The following is a 22,854-nucleotide window of genomic DNA, read 5'->3' as shown; positions in this document are numbered from 1 at the left end:
ATTCCTGTGATGGCGAAGCTGAATTTTCAGCATCATTACTTCAGTGAAATGATCCTTCAGAAATAATTCTAATATGATGATTTGCTGCTCAAGAAATATGTTGTATGATCATAAATGTATAGGATAATGCAATGTAAGTCGCTTTGGATAAAAGCGTCTGCCAAATGCATAAATGTAAATGTAAATGTTGAAAACAATTGTGCTGCTTAATGATTTTGTGGAAAAAGTCAAACATTTTAGTGAACATTATTTTGTGAATAGAAAGTTCAAAAGAACAGTCTTTATTTGAAAAATATTTTTGTGACATTATAAACATCTTAATGAACCCAAACTTTAAACAGTTTAGTGTACATAAAAATCATCAAACTGGTTATGTCATATAAAAAATCATTAAGAAGAAATTAAGTTAAAGTAGTCAATAATGTTATCCCTTAAAACAACTTTGATCACCAAAATTACATATTTAAGCGTTTTTTTTTTTTTTTTTTTTCATGACTTAAAAATGGCTTGAAAGTAATTCTACGCCCTTGCCTCATTTAGTATATGCTGTTGTATGAATATGCAAATTAGCCCCGCCTCCACTCAGTTATGCCAGCTCAGAAATCCATTAGTTGACGATCACACGTTGACCTGCTTTGTTACAAGGTAGTTCATGATGTCAGAAACAGCAACGATTTCAAACCATGTTTTGAGACTGACTTTGGTTCACAGCAGTTTTAAGGAAAAAATACTCAGCAATGGTGTTGACTTATGAATTTGCACATGATTTGTCTTAAAGCATATTAAAAACACCACATAGACATATAAACAACATTAAAAGCTCGATTTTCACCACAGGGCGGCTTTAATTGTGAATTCTTTTTTTTATTATTCTTTTTTTTATTATTGATCTATTTCATTTTAATTCAGTAAAATCCATTAAATGTGTTGCTGTAGTGTAAAAATACTTTTAGGGGACACTGCATATCTAGTTATGTGTCTTTTTTGTGCATGTGTTAAGTTCTAATGCATTAATCCAGTCTTCCAGCAGAGCTATGATAAAGTCTACCTCTGTGTTCAGCCTGACCCTCAGGTTTCACTCAGGTGTTGCTACCTGGCTCGCTCCAGCTTCTCTGAATAATGAACGCAGGCTTGTGATCTCTTCATCTTGAGTCGCGGTGACATGAGGACATGAACGGTGCAGTCCAGCTCTCTGGAACAGTGCAATTTATCTGAGGTGCCACCGTCTGAAGAGAGAGGGGGGGGGGGGGGGGAATGAGTAAAATGGAGGATGTGAGGCATGAATTATACAAAGGGAACCAGGCACACACTGACCTTGGCTCCCTTTAATTTTTCCTTGTTCATTTCCTTTCTTATTTTGAGGGATAGCTATAGCTAAAGCACAACGTCCCTCTGTGCAGTCGTAAGAAAGAAGGTTGTTTCGGTTTCTCTCGAGTGCAGGGCGATTTTTTGAAAGTCATACCTCAGTTTTTCTGAGCGAGGTGGTGGGATCGGACTGGCACTACTAAAAAAAAAAGACTGAGAAAGAGTAAAAAAAAAAAAAAAAAAAAAAAAAAAAAATGTTTGTCAGAGCTCGGACCAACATGCCTCCTGAGGTGCCGTGCCGCAGGAGGGGCCGATCGATCCCGTAAATCAATAAACTTTACATCATCACTCGCTGCGGCCCCCTCGGTGCAGTGAGGATCATAACATAACACACTTCCCAGTCACACAGAGTGTGTTTTAACACCAGTATTACCATATCCCAGCATTCCTAGTGAGTCTCCGTGGGAGATATCCGAGACTCCTCTTTAAAAATGTCGGCTCTGTGCGTGGAACAGAAGAGAAGCAAACTGATTTCTGCTAAACCGCAGGGAGCAGATGGAGGTACAGATTGGGATGAAGTTTTTTTTTTGCCTGAGTAAAGCCATATGAGGGAAAAATGTTATTTGAGAATCTTTCTTACATTTAGCAGATGAGGGATGTGATGGCGGTGGATCGTAAACAAACAATCCCATGAGACCGCGAGGACGCGCTGCGAAACAGGCGGCTCAAAAAAAAAAAAAAAAAACAGAACTTCTTAATCTCGACCGAATCACATTTGTCTTGAGGCAAGGGAAGTATTTGGGCAATTTGTAAAATGTAAACAACAAAACTGCAAGTCGGAGAGCCGAAAAAAAAGTGCGGTCTGACTGCATCAAGCTGTATAAACAATCTCACGTTCACACCCTTGTTGAGACACTTTCACTCACTGTAAACAATGGCAGCGCAAACACGAAGCAATTACCGTAAAAGTGGAACATAATCCTGTGACTCTATTAGATTCAGCACATAAATCACTAACTTGTGTGATGGGAGTGTCTGAAGCAATAAACCCAAATCAGACATGGCTTTCAAGTGTGAAATTGATTTTTTTAAAGATGTAATCTGAGATTAACAGAATTATTACCCTGCCAAAGTGAATTTTAGTGTGGATGATTATCAGAAAGGCCAAGTGGCAAGTTAGTCATCTAAACTCGTTCTTAAGGGCTTTAAAACAATTGTTTCATTGTTACAGCATCATATGAAAGCTAATACCCACACTACGAAAAAAAAAAAAAAAAAAAAAAAAACGCTAAACCATTTGCCTTAGATTCAAATATAGTGGAAAATAATGAGCTGGAGCTGTAAGTGAGAAAGGGGTTAGTAAAGAATGCGTTTTTTGAGTTTAAAAACACAAGACTTTGGTCAGTGTGGGGGAAAAAAAACCCCTGCAAGATCTAAAAACTAATTTTTAGAACGCTGTGTCATGTGCGAGACGCTGCAAAAGACGTAAAATGTGAGTGCAACGGTCTGTCTGCAATCTGAGAGCGTCCCTCCATAGACAACTACACAACTGACACTTTTTGGGTGAACTATCCCTTTAAATAGAAAAACAATGGAAAAGCAGCAAATTGGAATGCAAAACGCATTCTGTGCAACAGCCCCTAATTTGATTGCCGAGTGCTATATTATCCGCCGTGGCATGGGCGAAATATCGCTTTTATCCTAAAATTCAATAAACAAGGAAGTAGATATTGAGTAACTTACAACTGAGACAAAATATTGCATCTTTACTCTGCCAAAGAGTTCCAAACGAAGCCATGGCATAATAATCCATTAGTCTCCAGTAAAACACACAGTAATGGTGTTTTTTATTTTATTTTTCTAAGCGAGTGTTTATGAACGAATTGGTTAAATGATTTGATGATTCACTGTCACTGGTTTCATTCCTGTATTCATAGGCACCGAGTCCATGGGTGCTTGGGTGAATTGAGTGAATTATTCAATGACTTACTCATAAAGACAGTTGCTCTTGTTGTTGTTGTTCTGTTGTTTGCCATAAAAAAAAAAGAATAAAAAAAAACTTTCCTACCAAGAATGAATCAGTGGTGTTGAATGAATTGATTCAGTAAATGACTCAATGATTCACTAGTAAAGTCACTTATCGCCACCTACTGGCGCAAATGAAGTAACCCACAGAAAGAGTCCTACAACAGATACAAAACTTGAGTTGGACTGTATCAGCACTCTTGGAATGCCGCTCAGCCAACCAAATGTCCGGATTGGTACTAACTGTTGTATAATGTTTATTCAACTGAATAATTACAACCAGATGAACTTAAGTCAAAGTCTCAGTCTAGGCTAATTTTTCCTGGTAATTTCTAAATACAGTATTCTCTTAGTCAGAAAAAGATGTTTGCTTATGTTTTTTTTTCTTTCTTTCTTTCTTTCTTTCTTTCTTTCTTTCTTTCTTTCTTTCTTTGGATTGATGTATTCCCCCCCCCCCCCCCCCCCCAAAAAAAAAAGGTTCTTAAAGAAAAGAAAAATTCTGTCAGTCTTTGGATTGACAGAAGCTCAGGCTGACGTGTGGCAGACACTGACTCCTCTCTGACTCTGCCTGTCAGTCTAACTGAAACAGATTATGTCATAATGGCTTATGCTCTTGCCAAATGACTGCTGGCACATAGTCTGTGAACTTCAGAGATTTGTTCATGATGTCCTGCAGTGTATAAATACATTTTCCATCTGCACACCAAACGAAACACCGGCTTACGTACAAGCATCACCACGTTTTGACACATTGCAAGTTACTGTTGTCTTTTTAGGGATCTAAAGGGAATAAGCTGACAAAGCCTCGAGTGTGAATAAACTCTCTCTCTCTCTCTCTCTCTCTCTCTCTTTCTCTCTCTCTCTCTCTCTCTCTCTCTCTCTCTCTCTCTCTCTCTCATTTTCTCTCCATTGTGGTAGGCTGAGCACAGGAGAGCAGTTTTGACAACAAAATTGACCATTAGTGTGTGTGTGTGAGAGCCTGTGCCTCATTTACAACAAAACCGATCCACCCATTGACATGTATGCAGCCTAATTTTCTCAATGCTCATTAGCTGCTCACACGACTTGAATTTGTATTTATTAAACCCCAAAATGCATATCCAGTCGTCATTTCTTAAGACTCAAGCAGATACATTTATGTGTGAAGAATTGGCCATGGGATATTGGATATTGGCCTGGGCCAATCACGAATAATCGCTCATACAAACAAATAACCTGAAGCCACTGGCCACCTGAGACCTCATATAAGTAAGGTCACGGTACAGAAAAGAGGTCAGGAACACGAGTGCTAACCATAGATAAGATCAACTCTGTCTGTCACTAAAATCATAAAACGGCATTTTTGGCCATTGTGGATCATGAGAAAGCATATTCTCATATGCACTTTTCACACTCTCATCAGTACTTTCATATCAGTTTTTTTTCAGTGTATTGTCAACAGTGTATTTACAGTGCATACTGTCCTCTGTCGCCATGTCTTTTTATATAATAATGATATAGTTTGTATGTTAGCTGAAGGACTGCTGTAAATTGTGAAATGTTCTGTAGTTGAAGAAACACCCAAATGTGCTGTTTGTGTATTAGTACTACTATATTTAATAAAACTATAATGTAAAACGCACAATACAGTGTAATCATATCCACAACGGAGCAACGTCGGACATCTGATTCTAGATCAGCACTTCCTCTGAGAACAATAAAACCTTCAGCCGTGTGAATACAGGTCCAGTGCAGGTGACCCAGGATGAGGGTTGAGCTGTATCAGCACCACCAGGGGAAACTCGCCCCCCTCAGACTTAAGACTTCCTCCTGCCTGAGCTCGACGGAGGGAAATTCGCAGCAGATGTGACTTCAAACGCCAGAGCTCCCGGCAGGATTAGGGCGCTGGATAAGACCCATCCTCTGGCTGCCTCTCTGACCTCTGTCTCACTGTCTTTCTCCGCCAAGTCGGCAGGAAAAAACAAGGCCTGGCTTGTTGCGAGACCCTGTTTTTACAGCTTGCCGAAGCGGTCTCGCTCGGCTGAGTGAAACATTCATACTTTGACTGTCCTCTTGTGAAAGACGCTGGGGGCTCATTACACACTTGCTTTTTTGACCATCTTGGAAAGGTGTTTGTAAGTGCAAAGGAAATAAGAAAGAATCAACCCTTAAATAAAAAATAAAAATAAAAAATGATCCTAGTCCTTATGCTTATACATGCTAAGCTGCTCACAAATCTCAAGGATGGCAACATTTCAAGCACAGGGCAAATACTAAAACCATCACGGATTATGTTTCACAAAAGTCATTTTGTTTTATTTTCTTATTAACTAGTTATATTAGTCATTAGACAGGCCATAAAGGCAATTGGAAAAGAATTACAACTCTGTAAAAAGTGATCAGTCGACTGAACACTTTTTACAGTGAGCACATACACATACAAATCTACTAGGGGTGTAACAATACCCTCATGTCACGATTCGATACATATTACGATACTGAATACTTCAAGACATATGATAAAAGGTTAACAAAAATATTTTTTAGATTAAAATACTAAATTTGTTATTACATTGTGGGTGTAAACAAATAGGCTTGGTGCTGATAACCCAATGCACAGGACAATGGTGACACCAGCATACAAAATATTCATGATTCTGAAGCTGAAAATACAGAATTATTTTAGACGAATATGGTTGCACTGACTAGATATATTTAAAATAATGCAGGCCACTTTTTACTGGTAACATAAGACATTGGCTTTATCAGGACCCACAAATATTCCCCAACTGCATTATTATACATTATATTCAACATTATATATAGTAGTTTAATGTAGTACTGGCACTAAAACTCTGAATGTTTTTCCTCACACAGTCATTTTTAATTTGGGTGAACTATACACAATACATAGTGTCACTCTCCACGACATATTTTTGCATTTTTGCATTGCGATATATTGTGATCCGATATATTTTTATGCCCCTGAAATCTACTAAATCACATATACTGTAAAGTGCAATGCATGTTGGTCAGGAGAGTGTGTGGGCACCGTTCTCTCTCTGTAGTGCTCCGATTGTGGATTGGGTCCAGAGGGGTCAGTGAGCGAGGGCTTTGATCCAGATTTTAAGCTTTGCCTCCCAGACACCCACTGAGTGCTCAACCAGCAGAATAAATGTGTCCTGAAACCTATTTCCAGTCAAATCTATCAGCAGTGGAACATTTCCATCAGATGATGTGATATGAGTCAAAACTATTTATGCAAGTTTGAAGAAGAATTTATTTGGAAATAGGGATGGTATCAGCCACAGGGTGTTAGTGTTTAATCTAAGCTACTGTATACAGATTATTGTTTTACAGCAAGTACATATTTCACATTTAGGAACCTGTAAATTGGCAAATTTGGGGCAAAACTGCTGAAATTTTGAAACTGATTGGTGGGGATTTTGATTCAGAGAGTCGATTATTTTAAACCATTTTAAATCAAAAAAGTTTCATTCAAATTCATGTACTTACTCAGGTTTTGACATGTGACTTATGATGTTGTTTTTGTCTGGGGAAGTTTGTATTTTAATCATTTACTCAACCAATTCACAATAAAAACAGTCATTTACGAGGAAAACAAGTCTTATTATCCTTAATATGTATGAGTACAGATCTGCTACAACACTCCAAAAAGAGCATTTAAGCATTTATTCTAAAACAATGATTTGTTCACAAACGTAACATCACTACTGCATGCAGGTTGCTTGAGACAAAAGAAGTTAAACACATGAATGATAAGTTCAATGTTACAATTTCAGATTTCATAAAAGGAGACATCCGATTTGAACTTGAAATTACACAGAGCATTTGTAAACCTTTGTTCTTTTGCTCATTCTTTTTAAAATTACTATTATTATTGCTATTAAACAAACCTATGTGCTTTCAGCCACAAAGTGTTAATGTTTGGTCTCAACTATTAAATATTTAACAATTAAACGTCTTGGATATGGACATACTGCATATAGTATGTTGTAGGTGGTCTTAAGGAAAATAATCTGTGCACTTTTCACGGTGTGATGAGGAATATAAATCACACATGAGTTTTGGTAGCAGCCCTTTGAACACTTCAGACTAGTAAAACTCCTGTGCGCAGTAGATCTGCATTTGTTTGTTTGAGTAGCTGGCTGCTGAAGGGCCATGTGGTTCATTAAAAGCAATAAGAAAATAAAAGAAATTCCTTCACTTGCATAAAAGGAGCTGTAAATTGTGTCCTGCCACTGCTGTATAATGAAACTGAAAGACATGAGCAAATACTTTAGAAAACCTTCTACTTTGTAAGTATTGCTAACTATTCTGGTAATGTAGCACTGCGTCTCATTCTGCTCTCTAGTTCTATATTTTGTGAAGCACTATATTGTGAACACAAATTCTGGTATAAGCAAAGACACAATCCAATTAGCCTACATGTGACATGATTGTGTCCTGATTGTTACATGCATTTCTTTCTTCTGCTGAGTGGTTAACACACATACACTATAAGCCATGGCTACACTCCCAGAACAGCTGCGGCGCCCGGGGAGCGATTGGGGGTTAGGTGCCTTGCTCAAGGGCAACTCAGTTGGTTATTGAGGGTGGAAGCGAGCACTGTTCATTCCCTCCTACATTTACCTGCCGGTACTGAGAATCGAACCCACAACCTTCGGGTTACAAGTCTGACTCTCTAACCATATATATATATATATATATATATATATCACGATTTTCGCACCCTCATGTAATTCCAAATCTGGAAGACTTTATTTTGTTTCCAAAGAACACAAAAGAAGACATTTTGAAGAATGTTCAAAGTATGTTTTACAAGAAAATACTATTTCAGATTTTCTACTTCAAAATTACTTTTAATTTAAGGTGTTTTGATATTTGTAATTTGTGACATTTACTTTTAGTTAAAATTGTTTGTACACCTTTTTGTGTGTGTGTGTGTGTGTGTGTGTGTGTGTGTGTGTGTGTGTGTGTGTGTGTGTGTGTGTGTGTGTGTGTGTGTCTGTGTGTGTGTGTGTGTGTGTGTGTGTGTGTGTGTGTGTCTGTGTGTGTGTGTGTGTGTGTGTGTGTGTGTGTGTGTGTGTGTGTGTGTGTGTGTGTGTGTGTGTGTGTGTGTGTGTGTGTGTGTGTGTGTGTGTGTTAGGGCATAAAAACTGGAGTTTTTAACATAAAAAGTTAGGGACTTTTTCAGAAGATCTTCTTTCGTGTTCTACACAAGAAAGAAATACATAATTGTACGACATGAAAATTGTCATCATTTACAAACCCTCATTTTTGTTTGGACCCTTTAAAAATACATGACACAATTTGTGATACATGAATATAGTGCTCATTGGTTTATATGGGAATTTTTAGGCAGCGGCTGTTGACACTATTGGCAAATAGCGATAGATAATATTTACACTATGTAAAAATATATGGACACTTATAATAATGCAGCATCTTCCATAATTTTGTCTGGCCCAACCAGATGTCAGTGGGCGGAGTTAGTGTAAATAACCTCTACCAACAAGGCGGGCTATTTGCACTTAGTGTAAATAGACACTCAGGAATTTTGAGAGGCTGATATCCTTGTTACTTACTATAAAACTAGGGAGCCGATTGAGACACTCCAAGACAGTGTTTTTAAGTAAATGTGATTCCATATAAAATATGGCAGCCTGTCATTTTACTTATGCATATTTTTTTGGGGTTCAGTATATAATTCCTTGTCTGTATGGCAGGCAGGATTTATGTTAAAATTAAATTTTGTGGACCGAGAAGGACGATGCAGTCAATCACTGACATTTAGAAGATAAAAATAAATATAAAAGACATCTGGAAAGTCACTAAAAGGGCTCTTCGCAACATGATACAATGGAACTCGGATACTAGGATCAATTTATTTTCAATACGGCGGGAGACACTCTCATTTCTCAATGTTCAACGATTATAATTCTCTGCCCTTCCTTGTCATTTCATCTAACGATCGCAAATTGATTGCCAAATCATTCGGGTCCTAATAAGTGTGTGGAGTTTTCCCTCCCACTGGATATAGGCCTACATCAAGCTGTCCCCTCACTGTTAGTGGGCCACTATTTAAATATCATGTCGCGTTTACAGTAATGTGGCCCTAATTAAAATGTATAGTCTGACAGAGTGCAGTCTCGGCACATTCTGTGCGTCTTACACACCCGTGAGCGAATAGGTAATGAATGCTACGCTTGGAGAGAGGGAGAGAGAAGCTATGTCCGAAAAACGTGGCTGAAACACGCTTTCACTGTCAGTACGGTAGTAGGAGGAAAGCAAGACATAAGTGTGTATATGTGCTTAAATCTCTAAGCTTACTTGAATTTGTTGTACATTATTAGACATGACGTTATTGGAAGACTGTCTGAAAGCAGTTATCTTAGAAGGTGCTTTCATACTAAGACGCTGCTTGTCATTTCAATGACTAACCAGGCAGCAAGACAGCTGTCTTTGGTTTTCAAACAGAGAAAGAAAGAAAGAAAGAAAGAGAGATTCCCTTAAGTTTGCCTCAGCCACCTCAAAACAATAGTATACATATGGATGTAATATTTATTACTTAGTCTGAAAGAGACTGCAAAAAAGAGCTGAATTCTTAGAATAAATAATTTTATAGATTTATTTTTAATTTGGTGTTATTTTCACTATATATTTTATTTGATTAATTAAATTGTATTAATTAAACAGCTCATACTGAAAATTGTATGCAATCATTTTAGACATTAATAGGCTATATAACGTTTTTGGCATAAATATGTCTTTAAAATTGCATATAATCTGTACAGAACCCTATAGAACTTTTGGTTACACTTTATTTTAAGGTGCCATTGTTACAGTGTAATTATACATTTAAGTACTGAGTAAAATTAAGCAACTACATGTACTATACTATAGGGTTAGGGTAGGAGTAAGGTTTGGTTGAGGATCAGATGCATGTAATTATGCATAATTTACTGTTATTACTATGGTTAGTACATGTAACCTACGTAACAAGGACACTGTAAAATAAAGTGTTGTCGAACTTTTTTTCTAAGAGTGGGAAAATAATGGTAAGGTAAAACTAATTAATATGGGTTTGTTTGTGGTTCATTCAAACCACAAACAATCAGTGGTTCATATCAGTTTTTAGTTCATTCAAAATATCTGACTAAAATTATTCATTGCCTCTTTTATGAGTGCTCTGAACTAGGAAGTCAACATTTTCACTGAAAAACGACTTAAATCTTATGACTTCAGAAGAAACAAGTATAAACCACTTTTATAATACTTTTGAATGATTGATGATGATTTTGAATATAGAGACTGGACATATTCATTGTATTTGCATGAAAAAAAAAATATAAAATATATTATTATTATTATTATTTATAATAATACATGTAGAATAATTTAATTTAGACAAACATTGACGTTAAATGGTCAAATGTAAACATATCAACAAGAAAAGCAAGCTCGTATCCTTAAACAGAGTTGAGGAACTTAAAATGTGTGTCATTCCACCCCAGCCTGTAATCTCTTTACTCAGGACAGTGTGGGAGGATCGACCGAGAGAGAGAGAGAGAGAGAGAGAGAGAGGACGGAGGTGTGCAGAGAACAGATCATTACCAGCGCAGTTTTGCTCTGTAAACATCTCTCGGAGATAAATCGACGAACTCTTGTGTTTGGCTTTCTCGAAGTATATGATGATATGATACGCGGTGACGTGGATGGATTGTTTGGATTTTTCGGCGAGTTTTCCGACCCCTGGAGAAAGTGGATTTTGTAAATGTGAATTTGATGTAAATTAAAGGTTTAAACGTGGGTTCAGCCGTGGAAAGGGGAACAGAAGGGAATCACTTAGGCAAAAAGTAGTGAGCGCGCGCACTAAGCTCTCAAAACGGGAGTCAGTATGCTGTCCGGAGGAGCCGCGGGCGGAGAGGAGCTCGGTACCGATTCGGTAGAACAGCATGTTGTAGGAATGGCGCTGGATCTTTACGTCCAAGCGATTTCACCGAGCGCATGAACAAGGATAGGGGGACAAGTGTTCTATGTGCTTGAAATATACGGATAAAATCATGCTTTATAAGGTAGGCTGATTTTAATGGAAACAATTGAATTTATTGTGGTGGATCCGGTCCATTTACCCGTCTAAATACAGGAATAGGTTATGGTAGACATCCACATGTTAAGTTAAAACTGTTGGTTTTGGACATGAATGACTACTTGTAAGTTGCATTGCCGTTAGTATCAGGCATTTCGTCCGAAACTATTCTGCTTAACCATGGCTTTTACTTTTCCCCAAACTGCTGCGTTTATGGGTTGGCATCATTTTTAACATCTCAAATAATATATTTAGGGTAAATAGTGGCTAACTAAAGCGGTTTTTCTGGTCAAACATCCATGCGCATCATAGCACCGTTTCTTTACTTGCGCTCGGCGCTCAGAACCATCTGATTATTCATTCACATCAACAGTTCACCTGATCTGCCTCGAAATGTTTCCTACGATACAAACTTTTAGTGTTGTTTTGTATTTGTTCTTTTTTTTTCTTTCTTTTTGAGGACATGCTGTTTTCTCAATATACAGTCAGCCTACATTTAGCTGTTGTCAGAAATTCGCCCTAAAAATGTGACGTTTCGGCAATTATGGATGGTATTTTGGTGTCTGCATAGTTTGCAGTTCTTAATGTATATTTTCTAAACTGTATATTTTCTAACTGATAGTAGGCTATAGCAACCAATTGAACAACTCAAAGATAGTCTAATTTGTTCAATTTGAGCACCGTATTAATAAAGGTGGTAAAATGGAAGACCACACGATGAACCTACGTTTAGAAGAAAAAAAAAAAAGGCCTTTCCATGAACAATATATAAACACACAATATAGACTGTGCATGTGTAGCACACAAACGGGTAACCCATGACATGAATAATTCAGTGAACTGTAACATAAAATGAGTAACATAAATTATTATAATAGTAAGAATAAATACAAATACTAAATGATTAAATACAATATAATTAAATGTGATGCATCATTTCTGGGTATATTTTTTACTGTTTTACTTGGTGAATCATACTTCAATATTTATACTTGGATTCATACTTAGAAAAATATTGTAATAATATTTTACTGTACAAGTAGGCTATGTTGTCTTGACTTCAAAAATCATACTTTTCATAGTATTTTACAGTACAACATGTATTATCTGTTAAAATAAATATAATTTTCCTGTGTATAGTAAGGGAACTTACAGGTAACCAATTAGCAGGTTTTTACGGTCACAATTTTTGTAAATGATGAACTTTTTAAATTTTTGTATTTATTTGTTTTAACAGTGTAGGTTATAGTTTGCTGTAAACGTCTTTATACTCACAATATGCATTTTAATGCAAAGTCAAACATATAAATTTGGTTTTGTTTCCCGGTAATGTATCTTATTTAAATCACATCTGTCACAGCTTGCTTCTTAGTAAAGATAAGTGATCTCTTGCCAGGCATCGATTGTCTTAACTCTGTTAACAAAGCAGATGGTCAGGTCACAAAAGGAGCAGTCCAATGCAAAGATGTTTGCTGATGGCTCAAGATACCAAGAAGTATGTTATTTTACAGTAACAATGCAAACATCAAAAAGGACTGACAGAAAAGTTTTAAGTTACATGTGTGTATAAATACTGTTTTTGATTTTGTCAAGTACAAAATAGTATACTGATGTCATATTTCATGAAATGTAAATGCCAGCTTTCTATGTTATGAGAAAAATATATATCTACCCCAGGTTAAATAAAAAAAAAAAAAAAAATATATAACTTTCCCCAATGTTGATTAAAGGGCAGCAGCTGCCTTGGACAATTATACATATTTTTATTATGATGGAAAACAGTGCACAATCAGCTTACTTTTATTTTGAATGTTTTATTTAAATCACTCAGAAATTAGAACAATACAGTCTGAATGGTAGATTCAGTGTGAGTAGTGATTCTGAGATCTTGAGCTAACATAAAACCTCTTTGCTAAAAAAAAAACAAAAAAACAAACAAAAAAAAAAACTGTATTGATCACTTATTGCAGGTAGAGAGGCTAAATTATACCCAGATCCCATTTAATTTGACAGGCAGCATTTGTCACTCTGAGCTGTGTAGGACACACCCTCTCCCTCAGCTCATCTTTTCCCCTTTTGAGCTATGCTAAAGCGGGACGTGCATATTCTATGATGCACAATGAAGACACCATATAGTAAACAGAGAATATTGCATAAACAGTAGCCATGTACTTGGAAATACCTTTAATAAACACAAAAGTTATGTGCAACCATATAATCCTTGCTTCATGTTTTGTTAAGTTATTTTCCATTTTACTGTATTTTATTTATTGATCGATGTTTATTCATTTAGTTATTAAAATTTGTGAAATAAATCCCATGTATGCAGTTTAATACCATGCTCTTGAGATTTAATCACTTACAAGGCATTAATTGTAAGTTTTCTAAATGATTATAATTTTAGTGCATTGTATGGAGTCCGTGAACAACATGAATGAATAAGGTTTATTGGCTTACTATGCTTTTGTTGTTAACTTTTTGTATTCTGATTTCTCCTTCTTTTGAAACAGGTCTCTGGACACAAATGTCACATCTTCCGGAAACAGCCGGGGCTGGGGCCCATCAGCACTTGACAGCAGGCTGGGAGGTGGACGGTGTGGCACAGTGCTTCAGCACTCTCTCAGTCACACCCTGCATGGGCCCTACATTGAGTTAGAGCAGTTCTGCAATGATCTGATTCCTCAGCATGGATGGCTTAAGTGAGAGAACCCATGCACTCTAATGAGACCATCTCCAGACAAGGACTAGAAATTATCAAGGGATTACTCCTCAAATTCCTGGTTATCTGCAAACTGCACATTAGAGTAATCTTTTAAAGGACTTCATTTTGCTGGATTTGTTACATTTCCTTTTTACTCCCTCCAACCACTGATTTTGTCTTGCCATTTCCGTTCCCTCCTTTTCTTTTTCATTATGGAGTTTCAAGCTGGATTTTGGAATAACGATTGGACTTCATTTCTTCGCTTTTGGTTGACAGTGTTGTTGAGCTTGCATGTGCAGTTCAACCCTGTCTCCTCCTGTCCCGAGGAGTGCCGCTGCGATATAACATTTGTTTACTGTAATGAGAGAAGCCTGACGTCTGTGCCTCTGGGGGTGCAAGAGGGATATAAGACCCTCTTCCTCCACAACAATCAGATCAACAATGCCGGCTTTCCGTTGGAGCTACACAATGTTGCCTCTGTAGATACCGTTTACCTATATGGAAATCAGCTGGATGAATTTCCCCTCAACCTTCCCAAGAACGTTCGAGTGCTGCACCTTCAGGAAAACAACATCCAGACTATATCAAGGGCAGCACTTGCCCAGCTTCCCATGCTGGAGGAACTCCACCTGGATGACAACTCCATCTCAACTGTAGGGGTAGAGGAGGGGGCTTTCAGAGAGGCTGTCAGCCTCAAGCTTCTTTTCCTCACCAAAAACCACCTGAGCAGCATTCCTATCGGATTACCAGCAGATCTCAAGGAGCTGCGTTTGGATGAGAATCGCATTGCAGACATTGACGAGGATGCCTTCCAGAATGTCACTACACTGCAGCGACTGTTGCTGGATGGGAACTTGCTTGAGGATGAGGCCATTGCTCCGGGAACCTTCCAGGATCTTGTCAACCTCAAAGAATTGTCCCTAGCACGCAACTCCCTCACCACTCCACCACCGTTGCTCCCTAGTGCATCCCTGACCAAGCTCAACCTGCAGGAAAACCAGATGGACATCATTAAAGTGACATCCTTCGCTGGGCTTAGTAAACTGGAGAAGTTAGATATCTCTAACAACCAGCTACAATTTCTTCCATCGGGTGTCTTTGACGGCTTGAGAAACCTGAGGCACCTTAATGCAAGAAGCAACCACTGGCGTTGTGATTGCAGCATTAAGTGGGTCATTGCATGGCTCAGGTCTCTGCCGTCTGCGATAAATGTCCGCGGGTTTGCGTGTCAGAGTCCAGAAAGGGTGCGTGGTATGGTAATTCGAGAGCTCACCTTAGATGCCATTGACTGCCCTGCAGGCACTGTGTTGCATCCCTGGCCAACCCATTCATATCCATCTACATTGCCACCCCGCAGAACCACCACCATCACTACGACCACCTCTAGAACCACTCACTTCACCACCATTTCACCCACTGCTTTTTACCCCGCCTCAGCCAACCCCACTCCCCCAGTTCCACATTTCCCTCCTGGTCCCCTACCTCCTTATGAAGACCCCTTAAAAATCTCCTTCCATGTTGTTAATTCTACCTGCATTGATGTGAGCTGGGAGTCTTACTTCACTGTGACTGCTTACAAGGTGACTTGGGTCAAAATGGGGCAGAGTTTGATGAGCGACATCCATCGAGAAAGAACAGTCCCAGGATACCAACGAAGACTTAGCCTGTCAAATTTGGAGCCCAGGTCTATCTACCGCATCTGTGTGTACGTTCTGGATACTCTTAACACTTACAGACCAGGCGAGGATACTATCTGTTCTGAGGCTAAGACCAAATCCACATCCACGAACTCTGAATCCGAGCAGGCTGCCCAACAAGACAACACCTCCACACTCCTATTAGCTGGAGTGATTGGTGGGGCAGTGTTGGTGGTCTTAGTGACACTTCTAAGTGTGTTTTGCTGGCACATGCACAAGAAAAGCAGGTCATCGTCGTCCAAATGGAAATACAATCGCGGCAGGAGAAAAGATGACTACTGCGAGGCCGGCACCAAAAAGGATAACTCCATCCTGGAAATGACTGAAACAAGCTTTCAGATAGTGTCGCTAAACAATGAGCAGCTTTTAAAAGGGGACTTCAGAATTCAGCCCATCTACACACCTAATGGAGGAATTGGCCTCCGAGACTGTCACCTTAGTAACAATAGCATAGCTTATTGCAAGAGCAGTAACGTTCCCAGTGTGGACTTCTGCCACACATGATGCTTTTCAATGGATGCTACAACCATTTGTTCAAAGAAAATGTAGTTCAATATACTGTACAATATACGCATACATATACATATATATATATATATTTCCAGGTGCAGTCAACATGGTAATTTATACTGTGGACAACTATGTGGAATTCTGCTATATTTTCTATTCTTAGTAAATATGAAATGGTTTTGTAATTTGTGAGGCTCAAAGTGGTTTCACTCAAAGACGCTGCATATATGTTGACGCCGTAGACGTTGGCTACTTGCTGCAAGTGCAGTCCACAGGTTTTGCCTCTCAACCAACCAACTCTTAAGATCTTGAAAACATTGCTAACCACACAACCAAAATATGCCCTTTGTGCTGAAATACAGCTACCCCTTCACACAACAGTAGTTAAGATAACAGTGGTCAGGAAACCAAAACACAGCTGATTAAGCTGCAGTAGAAAAAAAGGAGCTGAGTTTTTATTTCCTTTTTTTGGGGGGGGGGGGGGGGGGAATTGAAGTGCACTTTCAAAATGCAGCAGAGAGCATGGGCAGTCATTCAGGAAATGAGCTTTTGTGGAAATCACATTTGAAGGGAAAAGGACCACTCTTCAACACCCTGCAGTTCTCAGAAGGAGAGGCTGACATCAGTGATCGCGGTAGAGAGATGGGCCTAAGGGTTCCTGTGCAAGCATTTTCCAGGGCATGTTTATGTTTAATTTTACCCACCAGGGGGCAGCTTGTTTCAGTCCATTCAGAGAATACTATCTCAAATAGACCACGAACACTCTAGCATGTCATATTTCTGACTTTTATGTGGATAGCTTTTGTGCTGGAGTCTTATTTTCAAGTAATTAGCAGCCCAAACATAAAATTAGGTAATATAATAGCTAAGCCCCTTAGGTAAACTATGAATATCCTGAGGGAGCTCTGTAATCTGCTTCATGTTTTCTTAAATTATAAATTGTAAAACATAAGAAACAATGAAAAACTTCAACCAAGTCTGTATTTCCCTTTTATATACTTAAAAAGCCCTTTCTGAACATGTTCTGTGATTTACAAATTAGGCCAGGGCATTACACAGAGCTCCACATCTCTATCTATTTCTGTTCTCTCACATGAAAGTGATCAGGAACATTCTATAGCGACATCCCCATCATTGTCTAACTTTTTCCTTTACTGACCAAAACCCTTTTTAATCATGCATCACATCAGGTGGGATGATGAATGAACGTTTAAACAAAAGCCTTCTTTTCATGGAGAAGAACTGGCACATGCCAGATTCTGTCTTTGAAAGAGTTTCTGATCCCTGCATGAGTGCAATTAGGACTATTTTTTAATGGCGCACCAGTTTTCCAGGACAGAGAGCCGAGTTTGGAATGCAGGCTTACTGTGGTGAAGTATTTATCATGCGCTGTTACTCATAGACTTTACTTGCTTTGACAAGATTTTATTTTGTGGGCCGAGTTCAAACCCCCACTGCATAATCCCTGGTCTAAGAAAGGGAGGGGGGAAAGAAAAAAATCAGAGGTTATTTTCGCTTGGCAGGAGGATTCTGGATTGGGGAGGGGGCTTGTAGTTGGGGTGGGGGTCCTAATTGTTGGAGTTAACCATTCATTGCCCTCTAACTTGCCATTAAGTGTAAGACTAGATCGTGGGATACTTGTTTACATCCAAATTGCTTTTGGAATTACTCGAAATCTAACAGATGTTTGATTTCTGTGACTAACAGTTGGTGCTTGCACTGGTTAACTACCAACAACACACAAGGTTTGCCTCAGTGCGTGTCACAAACAAAATGCTCTCTAAAAGGGAAAAAAAAGGGCTACTGCACTTCTGTGGTCTTGAAATTGTTTCTCATTAGCATCCCAGCAGGCTGTTCCGACCACCCCGTCCCAACTTTCCTTGAAATTTGGAACATCCTAGGGCTCCATTTCTCATCTGAAGGCTTTTAACTGATGTGTACACCATTAACAATTCATTTCAAATCATGTGGCCACCCGTAACTCTTTTTAACAGACTTCCTCCACACAAGTCCGGTGCGGTTGTCAGGCTCAGGTTCCCTGAGAGGAGGCGGTTGCAGTGGCACAGACCCAAATGAATCGCTGCAAAGTTAACCCGTTAGTGAGATAAATCGTTCTCAAGCCTCTCACCGACTTATTTTCACAGAGAGAAAAGTAAAGGCAGGCTAAGCAGAGGAACTTATTTGTGCCACTATCCAGTACATCATTCCCTCTACTGATGACCTCAGGTCTAGCGTGGAGGGTTTTTGCTGGGTCGTTACCAAAACCAGAAATGTGTCATACTAAACACGAAACAGTTTTATCTATTGCCTTACTGTAACCCAGCAGTATGTCTTAATGTGGTTAATGTGAGGGATTTTACATCATTTATGCAGAGATCCGTGGATTACAGTGAGAGCTACACATTTTGAAGGCAAGGACTGAATGGAAAGCACACATTTTGAAGGGCAATTGCAAACTACATCCTGACAGACATCAATAGATGACATTGCTAACAAGCCAAGGTCTATCCTCCAGACAAGAATGGTGTGTTATGATTCAGAGTGAATCATTGCCTCACTCGTGTGGAGAACATTGTTCTTTATTTTCTATGGATGAGCTGAAAATCACAGTAGTGTCCCTGTAGTCAAATGGATGTATTACACAAAAAGGACTGTGAGCAATGCCTTGCGTCCGCAATTCTAACCAACATTCAATCCGTCTCTTGAAAAAGCACATTGATTTGGTTTGGAATAATTACTCTAAATGACCGTGAGGTCAGTCTGAGCAAAGCACTACCACACATGTGGCTGTATACATCTTTAATCTTTTTGTGTCCCTTTCATTATTTTTTGACAGAATATATTTTTATTATGTTTTGAAAGTTTTCTCGCCTGTGCAGTTTGGTAGATATACACTATTAAAACTTATTTAATACAGACTTCAGCACATTGGTGGATATAGTGGTTTTACATTAGGATAAAGCTAAATCTATCTGATATTTGAATGAATTGATTACCAAGTGGCAGTTCATTCGAACAGCCAAGACTAGCTGAACAACAACCACAAAATGTCATGTGCTACAACATTTTTTTTTTCTTCATAATGAGGATGGGGAGTGGTTCTACGATTTTTGAAACAGTCTCGTTTTAAAGATATGGTGATTTGTTTGGTCTTTAAGCTGGGTTTTGCAAGTAGAATCCATTGGGAACCAAAGTAACTTTTGATTGCTATACGTGCATTTCATTTATTTTGTTTGTTTCCACTACTAAACTGTTGTTGTTGTCCCATGTATGTGCCTTGAATTGAACTTACAATGTAAAGTCCTTGAAACCTTTAAATGTTTTGCACAAGTTGTAAATAGAGAACCCAAGCTTTTTTTGGAAAATAAAGGAGCCATCAGAATTGACCACTGATTTTGTCCATTATAGCCAAATCTCACTTTTTTTCATTTTTGTTTCATGATGCATTATCCATTAATTAACACATTGCACCCATAGATGTTCAGCACTATTGGCTAGTGAACTCAAGTAGGTTAAATTTCTCAAAGGATGAGGTACCTGAGAAAATTACATTTATGTTACGTTTGCACATATACTGAAACATGCGTTAAAGTACTGACAGCCAACAAACAAAAAAACTAAAACTTAAGCATTTTACAAGACAAATCTGATTCAAATAATATTAAATTCAAGAAATTCAAGAAAAATAGGTTGATTTATTGTTTTTAATTAATTAAATGTTTAATGCCATCACATTTAATTTAATTTTGTTTGCACCATAAAATGTTAAAGGGTTAGTTCACCCAAAAATGAAAATTCTGTCAGTAATTACTCACCCTCATGTTGTTCCAACCATGTACGTCTTTCGTTCATCTTCGGAACACAAATTAAGATATTTTTGATGAAATCTGACAGAATTCTGACTCTTCCATAGGCTTCCAGAGGGACCCAAACTCGCCGGCCCAGAATAGTTATTAAAAACATTGTTAAAATAATCCAAGTAACTACAGTGGCACTACATTAAGTTTATCATGCGACGACAATACTTTTTGTGCAGAAAAACAACAAAAATAACGACTTTATCCAACTATTAGAGTTCCTCAATGTAGGCCTCTGACGAGAGTTCACGGGAGCGCCAGGACGCATGCGCGAGAACTGAGCTTACGGCGTTCTTCTTCTACTACTACTTGTTACTGGCTGCTCACTCCTTGTGAGTATTACCGCCATCTACAGTGCGCGTCTTCCTCGGCTTATGAACAGACCGTTTTGCGCACCCTGCAATGTCGGGACGTCATCCTGTACAGTAGATGGCGGTAATACTCCCAAGGAGTGAGCAGCCAGTAACAAGTAGTAGAAGCTCAGTTCTCGCGCATGCGTCCTGGCGCTCCCGTGAACTCTCGTCAGAGGCCCACATTGAGGAACAATGAGTTTGGGTCCCTCCGGAAGCCTATGGAAGAGTCAGAATTCTGTCAGATTTCATCAAAAATATCTTAATTTGTGTTCCGAAGATGAACGAAAGACTTACATGGTTGGAACAACATGAGGGTGAGTAATTACTGACAGAATTTTCATTTTTGGGTGAACTAACCCTTTAATAAACATAATCATTCTATTCCTAGTTCAGAGGCCATATTGCATAAAAGGACAAAAGGAGCAATTGACTATTTGATGCGTGAGGTTGACAAGTTAGCAGCAATGCAAACTTTAGAATTTTTTTATAAAAACCTCTCTAGAATGCATCCTTATTACTCTGTAGCCAGAGACTGGTTGCCCACTGAAGTTTCTTACGTAAATGCCCCTTTGGAATTATATCTGATCAAGGTTTGGGGAAGCCAAAACCAGCCTATTTATAAACAGTAGAACTTCATTAAGACCGATTAGTTGTTGAGACAACACATACTGTGCAATACTGTATGAGGTTTTGCACATCTTTTGAAATAACTCTCCAAAACATATTGTACAAACATGTGTTTACAAACCTTTTAAATGGCACTTCAACTACTTTGATAAATCTTGCATCTCATGTGTCCCCCTAAAATATGCACTTGAGTATTTTTGTCTTGTTTCCAGTACAAATATCTAAACATTTTTAAATCAAGATACATTTACTTGGGAAGCTACGGATCCCCACCTGTGACACATGAAAAAAAAAAAAAAAAAAAAAAAAAAAAAATATATATATATATATATATATATATATATATATACACACTCACCTAAAGGATTATTAGGAACACCTGTTCAATTTCTCATTAATGCAATTATCTAATCAACCAATCACATGGCAGTTGCTTCAATGCATTTAGGGGTGTGGTCCTGGTCAAGACAATCTCCTGAACTCCAAACTGAATGTCAGAATGGGAAAGAAAGGTGATTTAAGCAATTTTGAGCGTGGCATGGTTGTTGGTGCCAGACGAGCCGGTCTGAGTATTTCACAATCTGCTCAGTTACTGGGATTTTCACGCACAACCATTTCTAGGGTTTACTGGAAAAACATCCAGTATGCGGCAGTCCTGTGGGCGAAAATGCCTTGTTGATGCTAGAGGTCAGAGGAGAATGGGCCGACTGATTCAAGCTGATAGAAGAGCAACTTTGACTGAAATAACCACTCGTTACAACCGAGGTATGCAGCAAAGCATTTGTGAAGCCACAACACGCACAACCTTGAGGCAGATGGGCTACAACAGCAGAAGACCCCACCGGGTACCACTCATGTCCACTACAAATAGGAAAAAGAGGCTACAATTTGCACGAGCTCACCAAAATTGGACAGTTGAAGACTGGAAAAATGTTGCCTGGTCTGATGAGTCTCGATTTCTGTTGAGACGTTCAGATGGTAGAGTCAGAATTTGGCGTAAACAGAATGAGAACATGAATCCATCATGCCTTGTTACCACTGTGCAGGCTGGTGGTGGTGGTGTAATGGTGTGGGGGATGTTTTCTTGGCACACTTTAGGCCCCTTAGTGCCAATAGGGCATCGTTTAAATGCCACGGCCTACCTGAGCATTGTTTCTGACCATGTCCATCCCTTTATGACCACCATGTACCCATCCTCTGATGGCTACTTCCAGCAGGATAATGCACCATGTCACAAAGCTCGAATCATTTCAAATTGGTTTCTTGAACATGACAATGAGTTCACTGTACTAAAATGGCCCCCACAGTCACCAGATCTCAACCCAATAGAGCATCTTTGGGATGTGGTGGAACGGGAGCTTCGTGCCCTGGATGTGCATCCCACAAATCTCCATCAACTGCAAGATGCTATCCTATCAATATGGGCCAACATTTCTAAAGAATGCTTTCAGCACCATGTTGAATCAATGCCACGTAGAATTAAAGCAGTTCTGAAGGCGAAAGGGGGTCAAACACAGTATTTGTATGGTGTTCCTAATAATCCTTTAGGTGAGTGTATATATATTGTGGCCGCAAATTAACAATTCGTTCCTACGACTTACAAATACATCAGCATGTTTTACTAATTTGTTCCCTTATTTTCAGTAAACTGTGCGAACAATATAATTTGGTTCCTCGTTTTACTAAA

At 38.7% G+C, this 22,854-nt stretch overlaps 1 protein-coding gene across 2 annotated transcripts in view; it reads left to right on the top strand.

Annotated features, from left to right (window-relative positions):
* Positions 1–19,716, top strand: part of flrt2 (fibronectin leucine rich transmembrane protein 2) — a 45,080-nt gene extending 25,364 nt beyond the window's left edge. Inside the window, exons 1-2 of one of the 2 annotated variants that reach the window (XM_082146693.1) lie at positions 10,902–11,408; positions 13,933–19,716. In XM_082146693.1, the coding sequence (XP_082002819.1) occupies positions 14,336–16,324 (1,989 nt within the window). In that variant the 5' untranslated portion in view covers positions 10,902–11,408; positions 13,933–14,335 and the 3' untranslated portion in view covers positions 16,325–19,716. Of the gene's footprint in view, positions 1–10,901; positions 11,409–13,932 lie in introns of those variants that run through there. The other variant, XM_082146692.1, reaches the window with a different exon arrangement.
* Positions 19,717–22,854: the final 3,138 nt, after the last annotated feature.

The sequence above is a fragment of the Leuciscus leuciscus genome (genome assembly GCF_965113295.1).
Source record: "Leuciscus leuciscus genome assembly, chromosome: 19".
Lineage (NCBI taxonomy): Eukaryota > Metazoa > Chordata > Actinopteri > Cypriniformes > Leuciscidae > Leuciscus > Leuciscus leuciscus.
Note: the sequence above shows the minus strand (reverse complement) of the source record. Positions and strands in the feature narration are given on the sequence as shown.